The 16,833-nt window shown below is 38.5% G+C and overlaps 1 protein-coding gene across 1 annotated transcript in view; it reads left to right on the top strand.

Annotated features, from left to right (window-relative positions):
* The window catches only part of ATP6AP1 (ATPase H+ transporting accessory protein 1), a 57,727-nt gene that overhangs the window by 10,597 nt on the left and 30,297 nt on the right, over positions 1–16,833 (top strand). Inside the window, exons 4-6 of the mRNA XM_054204912.1 lie at positions 4,824–5,017; positions 6,056–6,099; positions 11,424–11,509. Of these exons, the coding sequence (XP_054060887.1) occupies positions 4,824–5,017; positions 6,056–6,099; positions 11,424–11,509 (324 nt within the window). The remainder of the gene's footprint in view (positions 1–4,823; positions 5,018–6,055; positions 6,100–11,423; positions 11,510–16,833) is intronic.

Here is a 16,833-nt window from a genome sequence, read left to right as displayed (position 1 = left end):
TAATAAAATACAAAGATTAGCACTTGGGGAACTTTTTTGTCAAGTAGTCACCTACCCTACGAACTATTTTTCTTTAATATTAGCTTTGGGTTTGCCCCCAGAATGCTCGGCTCCGTAGAACTGCAGTGTGTGGTAACACACTCCAATTAACGGCCAGCTGTGCAGCTGCATAATTATTATTGTAAGTCATTGCTATTTGTGATTCTGTATCTCCATCGTATCCTCACTCAGTGGTCATAGACTGAGGAGTACTACTTAGTCACGTGTGATACAGAGGTCTTACTATAGTTTTGATTGTCTTTGTTCCCTTTCTCTTTGCCTCTTTTAGTTTTATTACATTATTTTTGACAAAGGGGCATGCAGAACTACATAATAATCAAGATATAAGTTCATCATAGATTTTTTTAGTGACATGATGGTATTTTGCTCTCTAGTCTTTTTGAAAACACTACAAATATTTGATTTTTCAATTCTGATCATTGTCAGCCACTGAATTGACATTTTGAAAGAGCTGTTGTGCCTCTTAAGGTTTCATTACTGAAGGGTAACACTCAGTTCTGAGCCTATTATGTGTTATTGTGTACGTAAAATTAGTGTTGTTTTTTTTCTCACCCTGTGCTCTGCTAAAATCAATTCACATTGAATCTCATCAGTTACTTTGTTGTCCAAGAGGTTGTACCAGAAGTTGCTTCTGCAATTTGTCAGCCTTTGCCTTTACTATCTTGAATAATGCAGTGTAATCAGCACATTTCATTAACTCAGTAGTTATGCCTTTTTAACAGATAATTTATGAAGATATGGAACAGAACAGACCCTAGTACAGGAACAGATACGTTTTTCTACTCCTTGCTTGCTATCTCTTTACCTAGTCTTTAGCTATCCTTTACCTACCTCCATGTGAAGCCTGCCTCTCTCACGCTGAAGCTGCTTCGTTTCTTTAGGAGTCTTTGCTTCAAGGCCAAGGCTCTGCCAAGTGCATTTTGTGGATCCAAGTACACTGTGTCAGCTAGAGCTCCTTGGTGTACGTGCCTATGGACTCCTTTGGAGATTTTCAGAAGAATTGTGAGGCACAACTCCTTTTTTTGCAAAAACCATGTCAGCTTTTTCCCAATATACCCCTTCCTTGTTGTTATAGTCTGTATTTATTCTTTGAAATAGTTCCTCCTGTTCTCGGACTTCAGGTTTGCCTCTCTATAGTTCCTTGGATCTGTCTGTAACCCTTGAAAGAAAATCTGGTGTCATGTTTGCCACCATATAGTACAGTGGTATGGAGGCTTGTTCAACAATACTTTCTGTAGCTGCAGATCAATTTTCATTAAAATCATAATATACAGCTTTATGCATACCTTTGGAGAACACAGGTACAGTGTAAAAGTCTGTAAGATTAATAGTAATTGGAGAGTTAAAATACAACAATTATAATTTTTTTGCAGTTCTCACTGTGTGTAGAAACAGATGCACCTCCAAGTCTGAATAGATTTTTCTTTTTTATAGACAACCCATTGACCCATGCTGTGGAAAATAAATACAATACTTTAATATTTTAAATGACATATTCACAGGTAGAAGGTAAAGATTTAAAAGATCTCTTTTACATGGAAGAGCTTCCCTACTTTGGGTGTAGGTTCTTGGATATTTTCAGAGCCAACACAGAGATTTTTCCTAACTAATATTTTTATTATAGTACTGTCTATCGGCTTTCATGCCAAACATAAACTAGTTCAGAACAATGATCCTTTATAGAAGGATGCATAGGTCTTTAACAAAGATTCTAACAATAGGTTTTTAATGATAGACCTAAATTTATTCCATTCCAGCTTCAAATTGCTTAGGTGTAATGTCAGTCCAGTTAACGTAACACTTAAACCAGAACTGGGCAAGTAAGTCCAAGCACAGCTTTATCATAGTGCAGCTACTTGGCTTCAGGACGGCTAGAAACGTGGACAGAGTCATCCCACACCTACCTTCAAAAAAACCTGCATGGTGATATATGCAATCCAAGAGTGAAGTTTCTTTCAACTTGGGGGGTTGGACTAGATGACTTTTAAAGGTCCCTTCCAACCCAACACATTCTATGATTCTATGATTTCACTCGGGAGAGATGCTTCAGGGGACACTAAGGAAGGTAAATGAACTCATAATCAGAATAAGCTGCCTATAGACAGGTTATAGGTTCTGGCATTTAATGTAGAAAGCTCTGCTGTCACCCCAACAACTCCATAGGAGGTTTTCTTCCCTTTCCCTTTCCCTTTCCCTCTCCCTCTCCCTCTCCCAGCTACTCTGTGGTTGTACCTCTTTGTTTAGTCCTTCAGCAGAATGCAAAATCAGGTGTTTCTCAGTAATCCTCTTTGCTCTTTGCCCTCTTTTTGACTTCTCGTGTTTGGAACATACATGGTAGTTGAAATCCTAAAATGCATAAAGCAACATAAGGGTATTGCAAAGAGAATTGTGCAATGGCCAAATGTCAAGAAGGACAAACAAGAGGCATGGGATCAGAATGGCTGGCTGAGGCTGATGAGTGGATATCCAGCTGTGTCTGCCCTTCAGATGGCAGACAGTTGAATACCAGTGGCTGGAAGCTGAGACAGATGGCAGTGCAGGATTGGTTAGGAGCAGAGGCACAATTCAGATATTACTCAGTTATGATGCATTTTATATCTTATTCTACAATAAATGAGTAATCTGCTTAATATATATCCTTGGAAGAAGTGGCTGCTGCCATTCTGGCTGCTGCTAGGGGGCAAGGAATTAAAATATTGAAAATAAAACAAAATAATTGACTATTGCTCAGAATTTTAGCTCTAAATTCATATGTGCAAAGAAACCAAAATGAAAAAAGCAGCCTTCCAGTACCTAAAGGGGGCCTACATAAAGCTAGAGAGAGACTTTTTACAAGGGCATGTAGTGATAGGACAAGCAATAATAGTTTTAAACTGAAACAGAGTAGATTTAGATCAGATATAAGGAAGAAAATCTTCACTATGAGAGTGGTGAGACACTGGAACAGGTTGGCCAGAGGAGCTGTGGATGCCCCATCCCTGGAAGTGTTCAAGGCCAGGCTGGATGGGGCTTTGAGCAGCCTGGTCTAGTGGGAGGTGTCCCTGCCCATGGCAGCGGGGTGGGAACTAGATGATCTCTAAGGTCCTTTGCAAGCCTAACGATTTTATGATTCTATGATTTTATGAAATGTATCATCCTTTCCTTCCAGGCGGTGCTAAAAACACCACTCAAAGACCTCTGAACCAAATCAGTGCTTTCTGCTCTATTTTAATTTCTGCAGTTATTTTTCTATCAGTCTGGCAAATCAGACGATACTGCACAATATTCCCTTATGAGCATCTATAGAAATGCGAAAATAACTAGCCTTTGCCTAGGAAGGAAAACATGTGAGCAATTAGAAAGAACCAGAGCAGGTCAGAAAAGTGGTAGGCAGTCAGAGAACAGACAAAAAGGAAGAAGAGTAGGAGGAGAAAAGTGTTAGGAACACTACAACAATTGCATCAGTTAGAGGGGGAGGGAGAGTCTATAACAACTCGAATATCTGAATGTTGGATCAAGTGAGAGACTCAATCTAGACTTAAATATAGAAAATGGGAAAGCAAAGTTAACAAGTTGTAAACTAGGACTCAACGAAAAAGTATCTTCAAATATCGATCTTAAATTTGGGGTACATTAATTTTGATCTTTCTCAAGTCTCCATCTTGCATTTTCTTTCCCTGAATATTTCAAGTTAATTTTATTACCAAGAAAAGCCCTCGGAAAGGAACTTTTTTGACTATGCAGGTTTCAAATTCATAGAATGAGAATGTTTTCAAATGCAGAAACTCCACTATGAGAATTATAAATAAAGTGATAGATAACTTGATGTGTGATTATCTGAACCAGTTCAGCCTGAGCTTTATAATTTGTATTTTGAGTAGAAAGACAGAAAGTACATGACATTAAGTTTGTTTATGTGTGTCTGGAGGCTCTGTAGATCCTGAAACATGTAGCTTTCTTTAATTAACAGTTACAAATTAGGTGCTTGTCTGTACTGTGTGCTGTACCACCAGGATGTAAACAAAGGAAGGGTATTTATTTTGCAAAGTATGACGCCGTACTGAATGGAGCTGGGGGAACTTGAGGTGTCTGACATTGATCCTTGTCATCTCTGAGGACATTTAGTTAGAGGGTTGTCTGATGAGCTTTGCTTCTGGCAGCGTTCATAACCTGTCTCTCCAATAGATTCTTAGCTTGAGAACTACATCATCTATATAGAGAACTACATAGGACGAGGGGTAATGGTTTTAAACTGAAAGAGGGGAGATTTCTATTAGATATTGGGAAGAAATTCTTTACTGTGAGGGTGGTGAGGCACTGGCACAGGTTGCCCAGGGAGGTTGTGGCTGCCCCATCCCTGGAAGTGTTCAAGGCCAGGCTGGATGGGGCTTTGAGCAGCCTGGTCTAGTGGGAGGTGTCCCTGCCCATGGCAGGGGGGTTGGAACTAGATGATCTTTAAGGTCCCTTCCAACCCAAACCATTCTGTGATTCTATGATCCGTCTCTCCTCTCCCACCACACCTGTGGAGAGGACAGTAGGAATCTGGTGTCCCTGAGTGCCTTAAGCTTGCCCCAAGAAGGTGTAGGAATAAGAACAACGCGTGTCCCTTCACTGCCCCTTTCCAGGAGCAACCTGCAGCCGGCATCAGGCTGGTGAGAACTCACGTAGTGTTTACCATGGTTGTTCCGCACCTTGAATATTAAATTAAGGATACATTAAAAAAAAAAAAAGGTTTGTGTTTAGTTATTAAGCAAGTAAATAAACTGTTCATAAATTTATTACAGGAAATTCTTCAGTCTTCTCCTTCATCTTTAGTTTTGCCAGCTGTTGACTGCAAAGCTACCAGGGATCTTCTGAGCTTCCTTCAGGCATCAGAAGATTGGAAGTTAACAAACGTAACTGATCTCGATGTCTCTCATCTGGAAGTGAATACATCTAAACCAAACCTAGTGGTGGTTCAGCTACGACCACTTGTCAGGTAGGAGCTTGTCACAAACAAAACTGACACACACACGTGCACGATTTTTAAAGGTTTTGAAAATGTCACTTGTATTCAGGAAATTTTAAAACCAAAACGGAAGCTCACACAGTTAGCAAAGTTATTTTTCTTGCAAAGGTGAATCTGGTGTTTTTTAAAGCCCCCTAATGAGCTTACCAGGTGTAATAGAGGAATCATGTTGAAAAAGTCAGTCAGGCATTCCTATTTTGTCTGCCTCATTATATGAGAACAAAGGGACAACTATTAAAACTAAATGGCAACACACTTTTAGCAGAAAGGCTGAATTATTTTATGCAACACATGATTAACCTGCAGAATTAATTGCTAGAGGGCATTCCAGGAGTCAAAAAAACTGGCAGGATAAATAAACAAGCAAATAAACATACAGACAAGGCCGAAGTTAGTATGAATAAAGAGACTGGTTTTCATCATTCTAGAAGGAATAGGAGGGCTATAATTCTTCATGTTTCCAGGCCTATGACAACTGATCTAAGAGGTCTAAGAGGTAGAGAGAGACTGTTCCTTCAGGGGAACGTATATTTAGAAAATACAAGGCGTGGGTGTATTGGGTCCCTCTGCTCATCTTCTGCTCTTTCTTCTTCCTAGCCCTATTACTTGGGCATTTGTGTGTGTTGGTAGACGGTGTGTGTGTCAGTGGGTGCTAAGAAAGTGCAGCTATAGCTGTGCGTCACTACACCAAAAAAAAGATGATAACCATTTTAAGGAGCTCATGTACAAATATTAGAAAAGGGGCCAACTCCAAATGAAAAGAAAATCAGTAGTTTGCCTTCTCTGCAGCTAAGGTAGTTTGAAGGGTTTGAGAAATCATCTGAAGATGTGCTCCTTGTACTATTAATGTCTTTGTAGAAGGAAAGGGACATAAGGAGGAGATGAGAGAATGATGGAGGGACTGACACAGTAATCATTTTAACTAGTCAGTATATTTGTACATTTCTCGTTCACGTTGTTCTTGCCTAGAAAAGATTTTTAATTATTTTTCTCCCACTCTTTTTCTAGTGGTTTAAATGAGATTTCCACCCTGGAAGCAATTGCTGAAAATGGTAAGCAGTATGACCAAGATATAACTAACATTTCATCATTTAAGTCTGTGTTTTCACTTGACCAGATTGTATTCTCTAGTTCCTGGGTTTTGCTGTAATGCTACTATTTAAAGGTTTTCTTTCCCCCCATCTACAGTACTTATAAGCAGTCAATTATCATAGTGTTGAAGTACCGAGTGTCTAATTCAAAATCTACTGAAATGGATACAGCTCCGTGACCTGAAATGTAATGACAGTTCACCCCTGCTTCAGGCATGGGCCTTTGCTCGTGCTCTGAGATCCTCCCAGCTCAGAGTACGAACCCTGCAGCTCCGTGCAGCTCGGGCTGCCTCCTTGGATCTCTCCTTGCACACCAGCAGCTGGAGGTGTCAGGCCCGTCCAGCAGTTTGAAGGTCTTGATCTCAACAGAGGATATCTGAGTGAATAGGAAGTGTTTTTCTAATCTTTGCAAAACAGTATTGATGCCCTTCACAGCCTTTGATTTTAGAGTCTTTAATTGGTTTTACAGGTATTAGAGACTACTTCTTAAAGTTGAATCTCTCCATATAACACTATAATAAAACTTTTCTTGGCTAGCATCTGTCTGAAAAAGAGGTGCCGTGCACCAAAGAGGCACTGAGAGGCATCTGTTTTTTGCAGGGCTTTTGCTTACTACTCTTAAATTAGAGATCGACTTATAAAGTCTGCAGATCACTGTAGTAGTAGTTCCAGGGACACCCAGTGTAGTGTAATGTAATGTCATGTAGTCTACTGTAGTCTAGTCTAGTGTAAGGGGCTGATAATTAAACAGTGTCCCTAATGCCTATGACTATTTCTGCCCAGAGCTGTGGGTGTAAAATCAGAAGCAGATTTGAAAATCAGGGGAAAATACATCAGTGGTGTGTCCTTTCTCTTTGTTTTTGCACTACTCCAAAGTGAGTGTGATTTTTGTACTCCAATAAGCAGCTGGATTTCCATCTCTGAACTGCAGAAGAGCTATTTAATTCTTTTTTCTTGTCCCCAGAGCATACTAGATAGGAAAAGCCTTGGCTAAACATTAGCTTTATGGGGCATTTCTTTCATCAGCTGCACAAAGTCAAGAATAAGCTTCCCAAACCCTGCTTCAGGCCACTTTGTTTTGGAACAGCAAAGTTAACAGGGGACCCGCGGATGATGGAGGAACAGGCTATACCAACTTTCCTGTTTGTGTCAAGTAGCTGTTATCAGGAAAAAGGTGTGGGATCAGGGAAGACGTGCCACTTTGTATGGCCAAGTGCAAAATCTGCACTTAGCACTCTGTGTCTCGGCTGTGCTCCGGACAAGTGGGAGCGTGGGCTGGATCCTCCCTTTCTAGTTTATTTGCCAAAGCAGCCACTCAATGCATTGCTGAATAAAAATTTGAAATAACGTCATCAGGAAGTTTTAATTCAAGTGAAAGTTACTGAGCCACATTTCTTTAAAATTATCTCACCGGAGGCCTGTGCAGCAGATGGGAGAGAGTCTGAAGAGAGTCATTACAAAAGTAGGAGATAAGTGTCCCAAACACATCTTCCAAGTCCTGCAATCTGAGCTCCAGCAGGTCTAGGTACTGTTTGCAGCACAACCACAATCATTTACCAAATACTGCTGTCAGGAGACCCTTCAAATTCAGAACTGCTTGCAAGGTCGTGAGTTATTGGTGTTACGGAGGGACTGCAGCTAGATCCTACCTGGGTAAGCAACAAAAAATGCTACTTGTCACATACCTGCCACGTGACAAGAGAATTGTTAACCCATAAACGTTGCTTGTAAATTTTGTTTCGCAGTATCAACTGTTAAGCCACAGAAAATCACTGCAGACCTGTAGTAGGTTGCCTAGAAGTTCACAAAGCCTCTTAGGTTTGTCACAACAATTTCTTTCCTTTCCGCTGTAGAGGGTTTTAAAATTTGATATAATAAAATGTCAGAGAAATCTCTCCTGCTGTTTTACTCACTGCAGACAGGAAGCTCTGTAAGACAGAACAAATGGGCTCAGATTCTGCCCAAGGGAAATGTGCTGTTCTGAAATATCGAGAAGCTGGAGTAAGCAGAAGTTTTTAGCATGTTATTAAAATGAGGCACTTTACGAAATCCAAAATAGAATTCAGAATCCAAATCTGCTCAAGTTTCAAGGGATTCATACTTACCGTTTTCTTTAGGCTTCTTCTCAGTATGTTTTCTTTCTTTCTTTTGCATGAGGTTCAGTTTGATGTTATTACTCAGTTTTTGCCAGTTTTCCTAAATATTTCCTAAACATGCCCCATCCCTGGAAGTGTTCAAGGCCAGGCTGGATGAGGCTTTGAGCAACCTGGTTTGGTGGGAGGTGTCCCTGCCCATGGCAGGGGGGTTGGAACTGGATGATCTTTAAGGTCCCTTCCAACCCAAACCATTCTGTGATTCTGTGATTCTATGCTCAGGAGAAGGCTGCATTCTGTCATGTCAGTCTCACCTGCTGGATCCAGCATATCTCAAAATCAAAGGCAAAGATGCCTGTGACTCCATCTGCATAAGATGAGGCCCTTTAGTTGCTATTGCATTTCCCTGGCTTCAGCTGGGATAGAGTTAATTTTCTTCCTGGTAATTGTGTTTTGGATTTAGTATGAGAATAATGTTGGTGACACATACTGTTTTTAGTTTTTGCTAAGTAATGCTTATATTAAGTCAAGAATTTTTCAGCTTCCCATAGTAGCAGAGAGGGAGCATAGACAGGACAAGGTGGCCAAAAGAATATTCTATACCATAGACATCATGCTCAGTATATAAATGGGGGTTGACTGAGGGGCAGGAATCTGCAATCACTGCTTGGGACGGACTGGGCAACTGACCATTGGGTGGTGAGAGCGACTTGTGTTGTATTACTTTATTTTGCATAGTCTTTTACCATTATTATTAATTATTATTATTATTATTATTATTATTTTCCTCTTCTGTTACAGTTCTATTAAACTGTCCTTATCTCAACACACAATGTTTCCTTTTTTTTCCGATTCTCCTCCCCTGTCCCACTGGGGTGGGGAGTGACCAAATGGCTGTGTGGTCCTGGTTGCCAGTCAGGGTTAAACCATGACACACGTGTATTCCTTTTTCCACTCTGATTCTCAGCGTGTTCCTCTTTCTGCTCTTTCTCTTCTTTCCCATTTCCCCCCCGTCTCATCTTGTTTTGTTCTGTTATTTCTCTTTTGTTCATAGTTTATACTCTTGCTCCCTTTTCACTTTTCCCCTTCCAGAACATTTCTTCTCAGTTCATTCCTTCCATCCCTTCCATCCATGTGTAACATCATGCAAAGAAATTAAAGTAGATTAGAAATTAATAATAGCACTAATCCTGCACTCCCTGTTGAAATTCAAGGGATGTATCTTCAATAAGTTAGAAAGGCTTAACCCTTTCACCAGGGCATAGATGCAGGCAGTTATGCTAACTGGAAGGTGTTATCCTAGACAAACTGTTTTACATTCATACAGCTATGTAGTGTTTCCTTGATCCATGCTATCTAAAATAAAAAAACCCCACAACCTTCACTAGAACATCTCTAAAATCACTCTAACATCAATATCACCATCTGGAGATGCCTCTTGTTCCATTAAGGAAAGAGCCTGGGGTGACTAATGTTCCCATGTAGGCATGTAATTTAGGTGCTTTAAAATATGGTGGGCAATCTGGCCCTTTTACTTGGAGAATTTGCAAGCACTTCATAAGCAAGGTAGAGTTTTGATCACAGACAAAGGTCTGTGTCAACTCTATTGTCATAAAGATATTCACAGCAGCTTCTCTGAATGAAGGAATTGCCTCTAGAATCTTCCCAAAGGCAAGAGTTATAGATGTTACTGGTAACTATAGTTACATGTAGCTCCTTACTGAAACGAAATGCAAATAACATGTTATTTCAGAAAGCAATCGGTTGCTTTAATGAAAGAAAAAACAAAGGCGATCTATGCAATTTTCTGTGTATTATTTTTTCTTCCGCAAACTTTAGCTGAGGCTGCTGAGTATTTGCAGTGAGATGCACTCTGTGCATATAAAATACAAAATCTGCGTTATGTAGTGCCTATGGACCTCCATGCCCAATATAATTACACTAGTGGTATATGAGCAGTTGTTTTTCTGAGTAAGTCTGTTTCTTATAGTGGATCTTTTTACAAATAATTTTCTAGAAGGAAAATTTACACAGCTATGATTCTTGACTGATATGAGGAAATCAGTTTGGTTAAAACCCTGCAGAAAAAGCAATGCTTGCATTTTTACAAAAGCTAAACGTTTTACTCAGCTAGGAGACCATAATTACTGTAAGTAGAAGATGTTAAAAAGGATGATAATAATATAAGCTCCATTTCCAGTACATGAAAATGAAATACAATTTCTGTAAAGTATAACCTTGAAATCTGAGAAACCTGTATGTCCAGGCTATAAAATATCTGTTCACCAGAGTGGTAAATGGATGAGAAGCGGGAAGGTACTGAAACAGTAAATGTGAGTCTGCTTGCTTATTTCTCTATCGGTCCCAATAACAGCACTAATAATAATTCTTGATTCATAGCTATTATGCTCCTTGTCATAAGCAGATGTTAATATTTCTGCGTACAGCTTGAAAACATTTATCAGTTGTAAGTATTTGTCACATATTTGTAACAGTATTTGTGGTTTCAGAACTAAAGGAGGATCTTCTGTAGAGCCGTCTGTGGACCTCTTCCTTATTCAACTTTTCCTTCCTTTTTCAGAAATATTCCACCGTATTTCTCCTTTGGCCTCCATTGCAGTCAACAGCAAAATTTTCCATATCCTGTTGAGGGTGTAGAATCAGGCTTTAAGTCCCAAGGAATCTTTCTGCCAATATGATGCATATCATGCGCCAAACTAAGCACTACGTTTTGAGTATTGTTTTTCAGTTATTGGTTCTCTGTAATTCGTAATTCACAGAATAATACCACTTAAGCTTCATTATTTATTTATTAACTGGTCACTCGACTAACAGTATATGCATCCTGCTTTCATCACTTAGGTGATTTTTTCTGCTCTTTCTTTTAATTACCCAAAGTTCAACCTTTCAGGTTTCTACGGTCTTTACTTTTCAGTCTCAAAATCACCCCCTTCTCTGAACAGTTGCAATTTATTTCCTTTGTATTGTCGCATTGAAATCGTGCATTTTTCAAGACACTGAACATGTCTTATCCCATTTGTACCTATTGACATATAAATTCTATGAGCACCTAAATTTCTCAAATAAACTAAATAATCTTAAACATTTAGCTCATTACTTCTCCAGCTACTGTAGGATTTTAGCTTTCTCAGCTTACAGAGTTTGTTAAATTATACGTGTTTCTATTTATAGACAAAATAATTGGAAGACTGACCATGGATCTGCAGGAACGAGGGATTCATTTTTCAGTAATTTATACTGCAGTGAGACCTTCAAGGGTGAGTAATCTTCAGTGCCTAGAACTGTCAGATTTTTGGCATCTAACAACTTAATGTTTACAGAGGAATGCTGTAGATGATTTTCAAGATTACACAAGCATGCAATCTGTATTATATGAGGTTTTGTCCAGAACTGAATGCATGAATTTTCGTGTAGGATAGCTATATCACATAACTATTGAAATTTTACTGTTCTTGGAGGCCATAAATCTGCCATTGTCTTTAGAACTTATTATTATTTTTAAGGACTGTAATTTTAGATTTTTTGTCCATTTAACTCTAATGGTTTTATAATAAGTTCTACGCGGAAGCTTATTGAGCTTCCTAGTGTGGCTGGTCAGTAAAGACAGAATGTTGTTAATTAACTGAAGGCTACTAATATATCAATTTTTAAATTAACTGGTTTCATTCCTTTTAGTGAATACTTGGTATTTACAACAGGAAGGTAGTTTTCACCCTTGCTGATAGCCAGAACATCATTTATAGATCACTTCATATTATATCAGCAGCATGTAACAATGCAGAACAGTTATTTATGGAGTTGTCTCTTTTGTATGACATACAGGTTGTAATCAGGAAATATTCAAATTTTAATTTTAATGCGATTAAATGGAAGACAGTCATGCATTGAGGAAATCAGAATACAGTTCTCACTAAGAAGAGAGGCATATAAGGGATGGGCTGTATGCTGAAAATCAGCAGCTTTGAAAGGAACATGCATATCTGTTCCAGTGGTAGCACATCTGAGCTCCTAATATGATGCTTAGTTTAATTTGAAATTTAATTCACACTCAAGACAATGTCATTTGAGAATACAGAAGACATAATTTCCTCAGTTTAGGAGACAGGAAAGCCATTGGTGGGATTATCTAGATCTAGCATGAGCACCGCTGACAGGGTCTTGAGAAGCTGGAGCGTTTTCAGGAGGGAACACTATGAAAAATTCATAACTGTTCTTAACACAAGAACAAAACCTAGAAAACCTGTTTTAAATGGGTATGGAGTGAAGTCCCTTTAGCTGATCCAAAAGAAGAGTACGAGGCAACTTGACTGTACTTCATAAGTGTTCTTTAAAGCAAAAGTGGATGAGCCCCCCAAAGGTTTTCTGTGTTTGATCAGAAATAATCTGGGATTTTTCAGGGAGTAGGGTCTTCAACTATCCAACAAGATGATCACAATAGTACCTTCAGACTCTAGGAAAAAGGCTAGTTCTACTGAGAAAAACAAGAACTTTCTTCAGCAATCCAACCTGTGAAATTCATTTCCAGAGACTGGGTTTTGAAGACCGGACTTAGAATACAAAGACAAAGCAGCACAAGGAAGGAAGCTCACATTGATATTCTCTGTGCTCTATGTTTTTGTGGTAAAGGAGAGGACATGAGTCCAGGACTTTTGGTCTGCCTTTTTTGTAAATTTTCTTAACAAAGATCCAAAATAAAAATGCAAATTATTTAGTTATTGTAGCTCTTTACTGGTTGAAACTAAAGGTACACGGGCATTCTTAGCTGAAAATTGCACTTAGAACAATTGGAATGAAAAATACTTTTAATTAATGAAAGAACTGGTGTCAAGAGAAAGAATTTTATGAGCAATTTTTAAAGTTTGTTGAATTTTAAAGCTATTCATATTTCAACTGGCTTTCTAAATTAAAGTGACTTAGTTTGAGCAACTGGAGCACTTTTAAATAATTAAAACAATGTATTTTAAGACGTTCTGCATTTAAAAAAAATAAGCAATTTAAACTTTTCTTAATTCTGTAAATTCAATACCATATAAAACCATTTGAAGTGTATTTCCCCCCCCCCCATAACTTTCAGCTATTTCAGTGCATTCAAGATTATCAGCTTCTGTAAAGAGCTAGAAAAGGCAAAAGAGAAAGTACCTTTGAGGGTTCATGGGTCTGTACATTTGTGTGTAACCTCTTCTTAGTATGTATTGCATATCCTTAGCTCTTCTTGAACTGCAGAAGGTGTGAACTCTTTCGTAACCTTAAGCTAAAGGACTAACCCCTTTGCTTAAGCTATACGGATTGTATTCCGTGATCTAGAACTCACAGGGTCACTCCCCAGTGATAACCAAGATCACTATATATGAGAAGTTAAAGGCTTTGATCATATGAGAAAAGAGTTTACATTACTTAGCACATTTGAAAATCAATAGCCATCATTCAATATGAAAGATTTACATTTACTGAGTTGGCTTTTTCTCGTTGATGAAGGAAATGAGCTTTAAGCATGACACTTTAAAAAAAAAAAAAAAGGACAGCTGATCAGGTAAATTAATTTTATGCAATGAAGCTCCCAAAAACTGGGACTATGAGATACTTGTGTCCCAATAGCTCTACGTCCTTGGTGTTGGGCAGTTAATGGCTTCATAGCATCATCATGTTACATTTGCTCGTTCTTCTGTTCCCTCAAGCAGAGAAAAATAAATGTAAGAAATGCACATATCGGAAAAGATTCCAAACTGCTATTGGCTTCACAGAAAGTGAATTAATGAGACAGGAAGCAAAACTGCCCTATGACTGAGTCTCTTTTCTGATTTGGTGAGAAAGAGCTCTTTAGTTTAGTCAGTGCAACCACAGTTCCCATTGGGCTACCATAGTTATCAGTTAATCACCCCAATGCATGATGGAGATTTATTCAGGCTGGTTCTTGTTCTGTTCCAGTTTCAGCATTTGAAGATGGAAGACAAAATTAAGACCCTGAAAAAGAACCTGTTTGGTGACCTATATGAAGTGGTTTCACTAAGTAGTTGATGATTCCTCTAGAGAATGTCGCATCACGTCACAAAGGAGCTGCCTTCCTCCAAGGCAAATGACACATCTTGTGACTCTTGCTCTAAATTGCTTTGCCTTTAAGGCCTTGAGTTATGCAGGCATTGAAAGAATGATTTTTATCATCTAATTCTGGGCAAGGAAAGTGTAAATGTACACATATGAGGTCATCAGCCAGGATTCTTTTTACAATCAAAGACTTTTTAGGGTATGATCCTTCTGACCTGATTTGTAGGGGACTGCTGCAGGATGAGGTGAAACTCACCCTTCATAATCTCCTTTGTCTCTGACAACCATAAAGGCAGTTCTCATGCTTAGGTCGGTTCTTGACATACACATTTACTCAGACAATTCTCACTCAACATTTCTCATCTTCTTTTCCGTTAAAACCCAGAAACTTATCCCAAGAATTGAGGATAATCCTGCCCCAAGACCTTTCTTCCCTTTGAAACTAATTTGATAGCTTATTTTTCTTCAGGACAATCACACCCCTCTGCAATCCTTGTTCCACTCTTGCACCAGGAGCTCTCGTGAATGTATGAATTTCTGTGTTCTTGGGGACTATCATCAAAGTCATCCCTCTGCTTGTGCTTGCTGCTAGTTAGTTTTTTTGACTTGTGGTTCTAATGCAATATTTTACCTGTGGTGTTGTAATTGGAGAGGTGAAAGACTGCAACGCCTGAAAGATAGATATGCTTCAAATCACACGTCTCATCGTGTTTCCCATCCTTCAGATCCTTGTGGTGCCCACGTCACATTTTTACAAGTTTGCTTCTGAAAGTTCTGCAAGAGAGTTTTATAGTTGTTCTCTCTTCCCGGTTAGATTGAATGCCGAGGAATCACATATTGCAAAAAGGAGATTTGTGGCTACTTCCCAGCAGATATTCATTTTGCTGACTCCGCTTTTTACACATGCATCGTGAAGTGCTGTTTAAACCTTCTCTACTGCCTCCACATTTTCAGAGAGCTTCACCTACCGTGGGCTTTTGACTGCTTCGTTCTACAAGCAGTCTGCTCTAGTTGGCGTTTTAGTGTGTTGAGTCTTTGATCCTACTCAGAGCCAAGATATGAGTTACAGGAACTTTACTCAGCCTAAGTAACGTGAACATCTGCAATACAAGTAGTTGCATTTGAGTCTTAAAACGTGTTTTTTGAAGGTATCCTCAGGTGCTATTCATGTGCACCCCAGCTGAAGAGCACGAAAAGTTTTCATCTTCTTTGACAGGTGTTTGTGGTTGCATTTTATTCGTTTCTGCTTTCTACCTAATGCAATTTTTAAAATTGTATATTTGTAAAATTGCATTACAATTTGCAGTGCTGCATCTTCCCCTTACATCCAACTCCTCTCTTTTCTGTTGACTATTCAGTTCCCTGCTTTGAGCAGACTAAACTTTGTAACAGCGACCCCACTGACTTCACAGCATCTGATTAATGGAATGCTTTTCAACATTTAATATACTCAAACATTACATAACGGGAGTTTTCCCATGAACAAAATGTTAGAAAAATGCTTATTAATGCCATTTCCAGGAGTTGGGCTTGTAGGATTAATGTCCTTATGCATCCTTGAATATAGGAATTGCTTTATTAATTTACTTTTGTATTTTTCACATTTGAAGGAGCAATCATAGTTTCACATAGCATAATAAAGCATCAGTGCCTCCAACCTAAAAGAAGAAACTGCAGGAATTCCTGGACATCCTTAGTCCTCTCCTCTCTCCACTTAAAGAATTCATTATAATAAAAAATAAACTTTAACTTGTAGATGAAGAATATGCACTTAATTATTTCCCAGCTAACTCAGTTGTTTTTTGTTTTTTTTTTTTTTTTTTACTTAATAGAGGTAGAGCCTTTTTAAATAATTACAAAAGAACTGCATAAGTCTGGTTGAAGCCAGTTGTCACTCTAGAAGAAAAAAAGTGAACAAACACTTAGGCAAATTAGCTTGGAAAATGAATGCTAAGAATGTGAGAAATGCTCGTTAGCAATTCTGTATGATTCATTCCATGTGTTAGTGGGGAATTCAGGGAAATAACTGAAAACTGGTGTTTTACGTTTAACTCTAGACTTTGTACTAGGGCTTTAAGATTCAGTTACTTTAAACATTTTTGCAGCTTTAGCTTTCATTTTATATTCACATTTTTAGATTTTTATATATATGCTTATTGACTTCACTGGGAAATGAGGGCAGCACAAAACTAAACTATTATTTTTATCTGATCAGAACATATTTTTTTTTTATTTCCAGTTGTTAACTAACCTTTTAAGGCATAGATGAAGCCTGTACAGGTGTTCCATATGCACCAAATTAGAAAATTGCATTTATTCAGCATTTAAAACTAAGGACCAGGAAAGCTGGTGTGGGATGGTGGAGAAGGTCATAGGGGAGGATGAATTCTGTCTTAGGGAAAAAACAGAAACTGGCAAAATGCAGGCATAAAAATTGCGATGAATAGTCTTAAAAATACAGTCATATATTGTCAGAGGCCACGAACATAGTAATTCAGAATAAAATTAACATATAAGACTAAAATAGGATAGAATAAAT

Source organism: Rissa tridactyla, chromosome 1, assembly GCF_028500815.1.
Source record: "Rissa tridactyla isolate bRisTri1 chromosome 1, bRisTri1.patW.cur.20221130, whole genome shotgun sequence".
Taxonomy (NCBI): Eukaryota; Metazoa; Chordata; class Aves; order Charadriiformes; family Laridae; genus Rissa; species Rissa tridactyla.
Note: the sequence above shows the minus strand (reverse complement) of the source record. Positions and strands in the feature narration are given on the sequence as shown.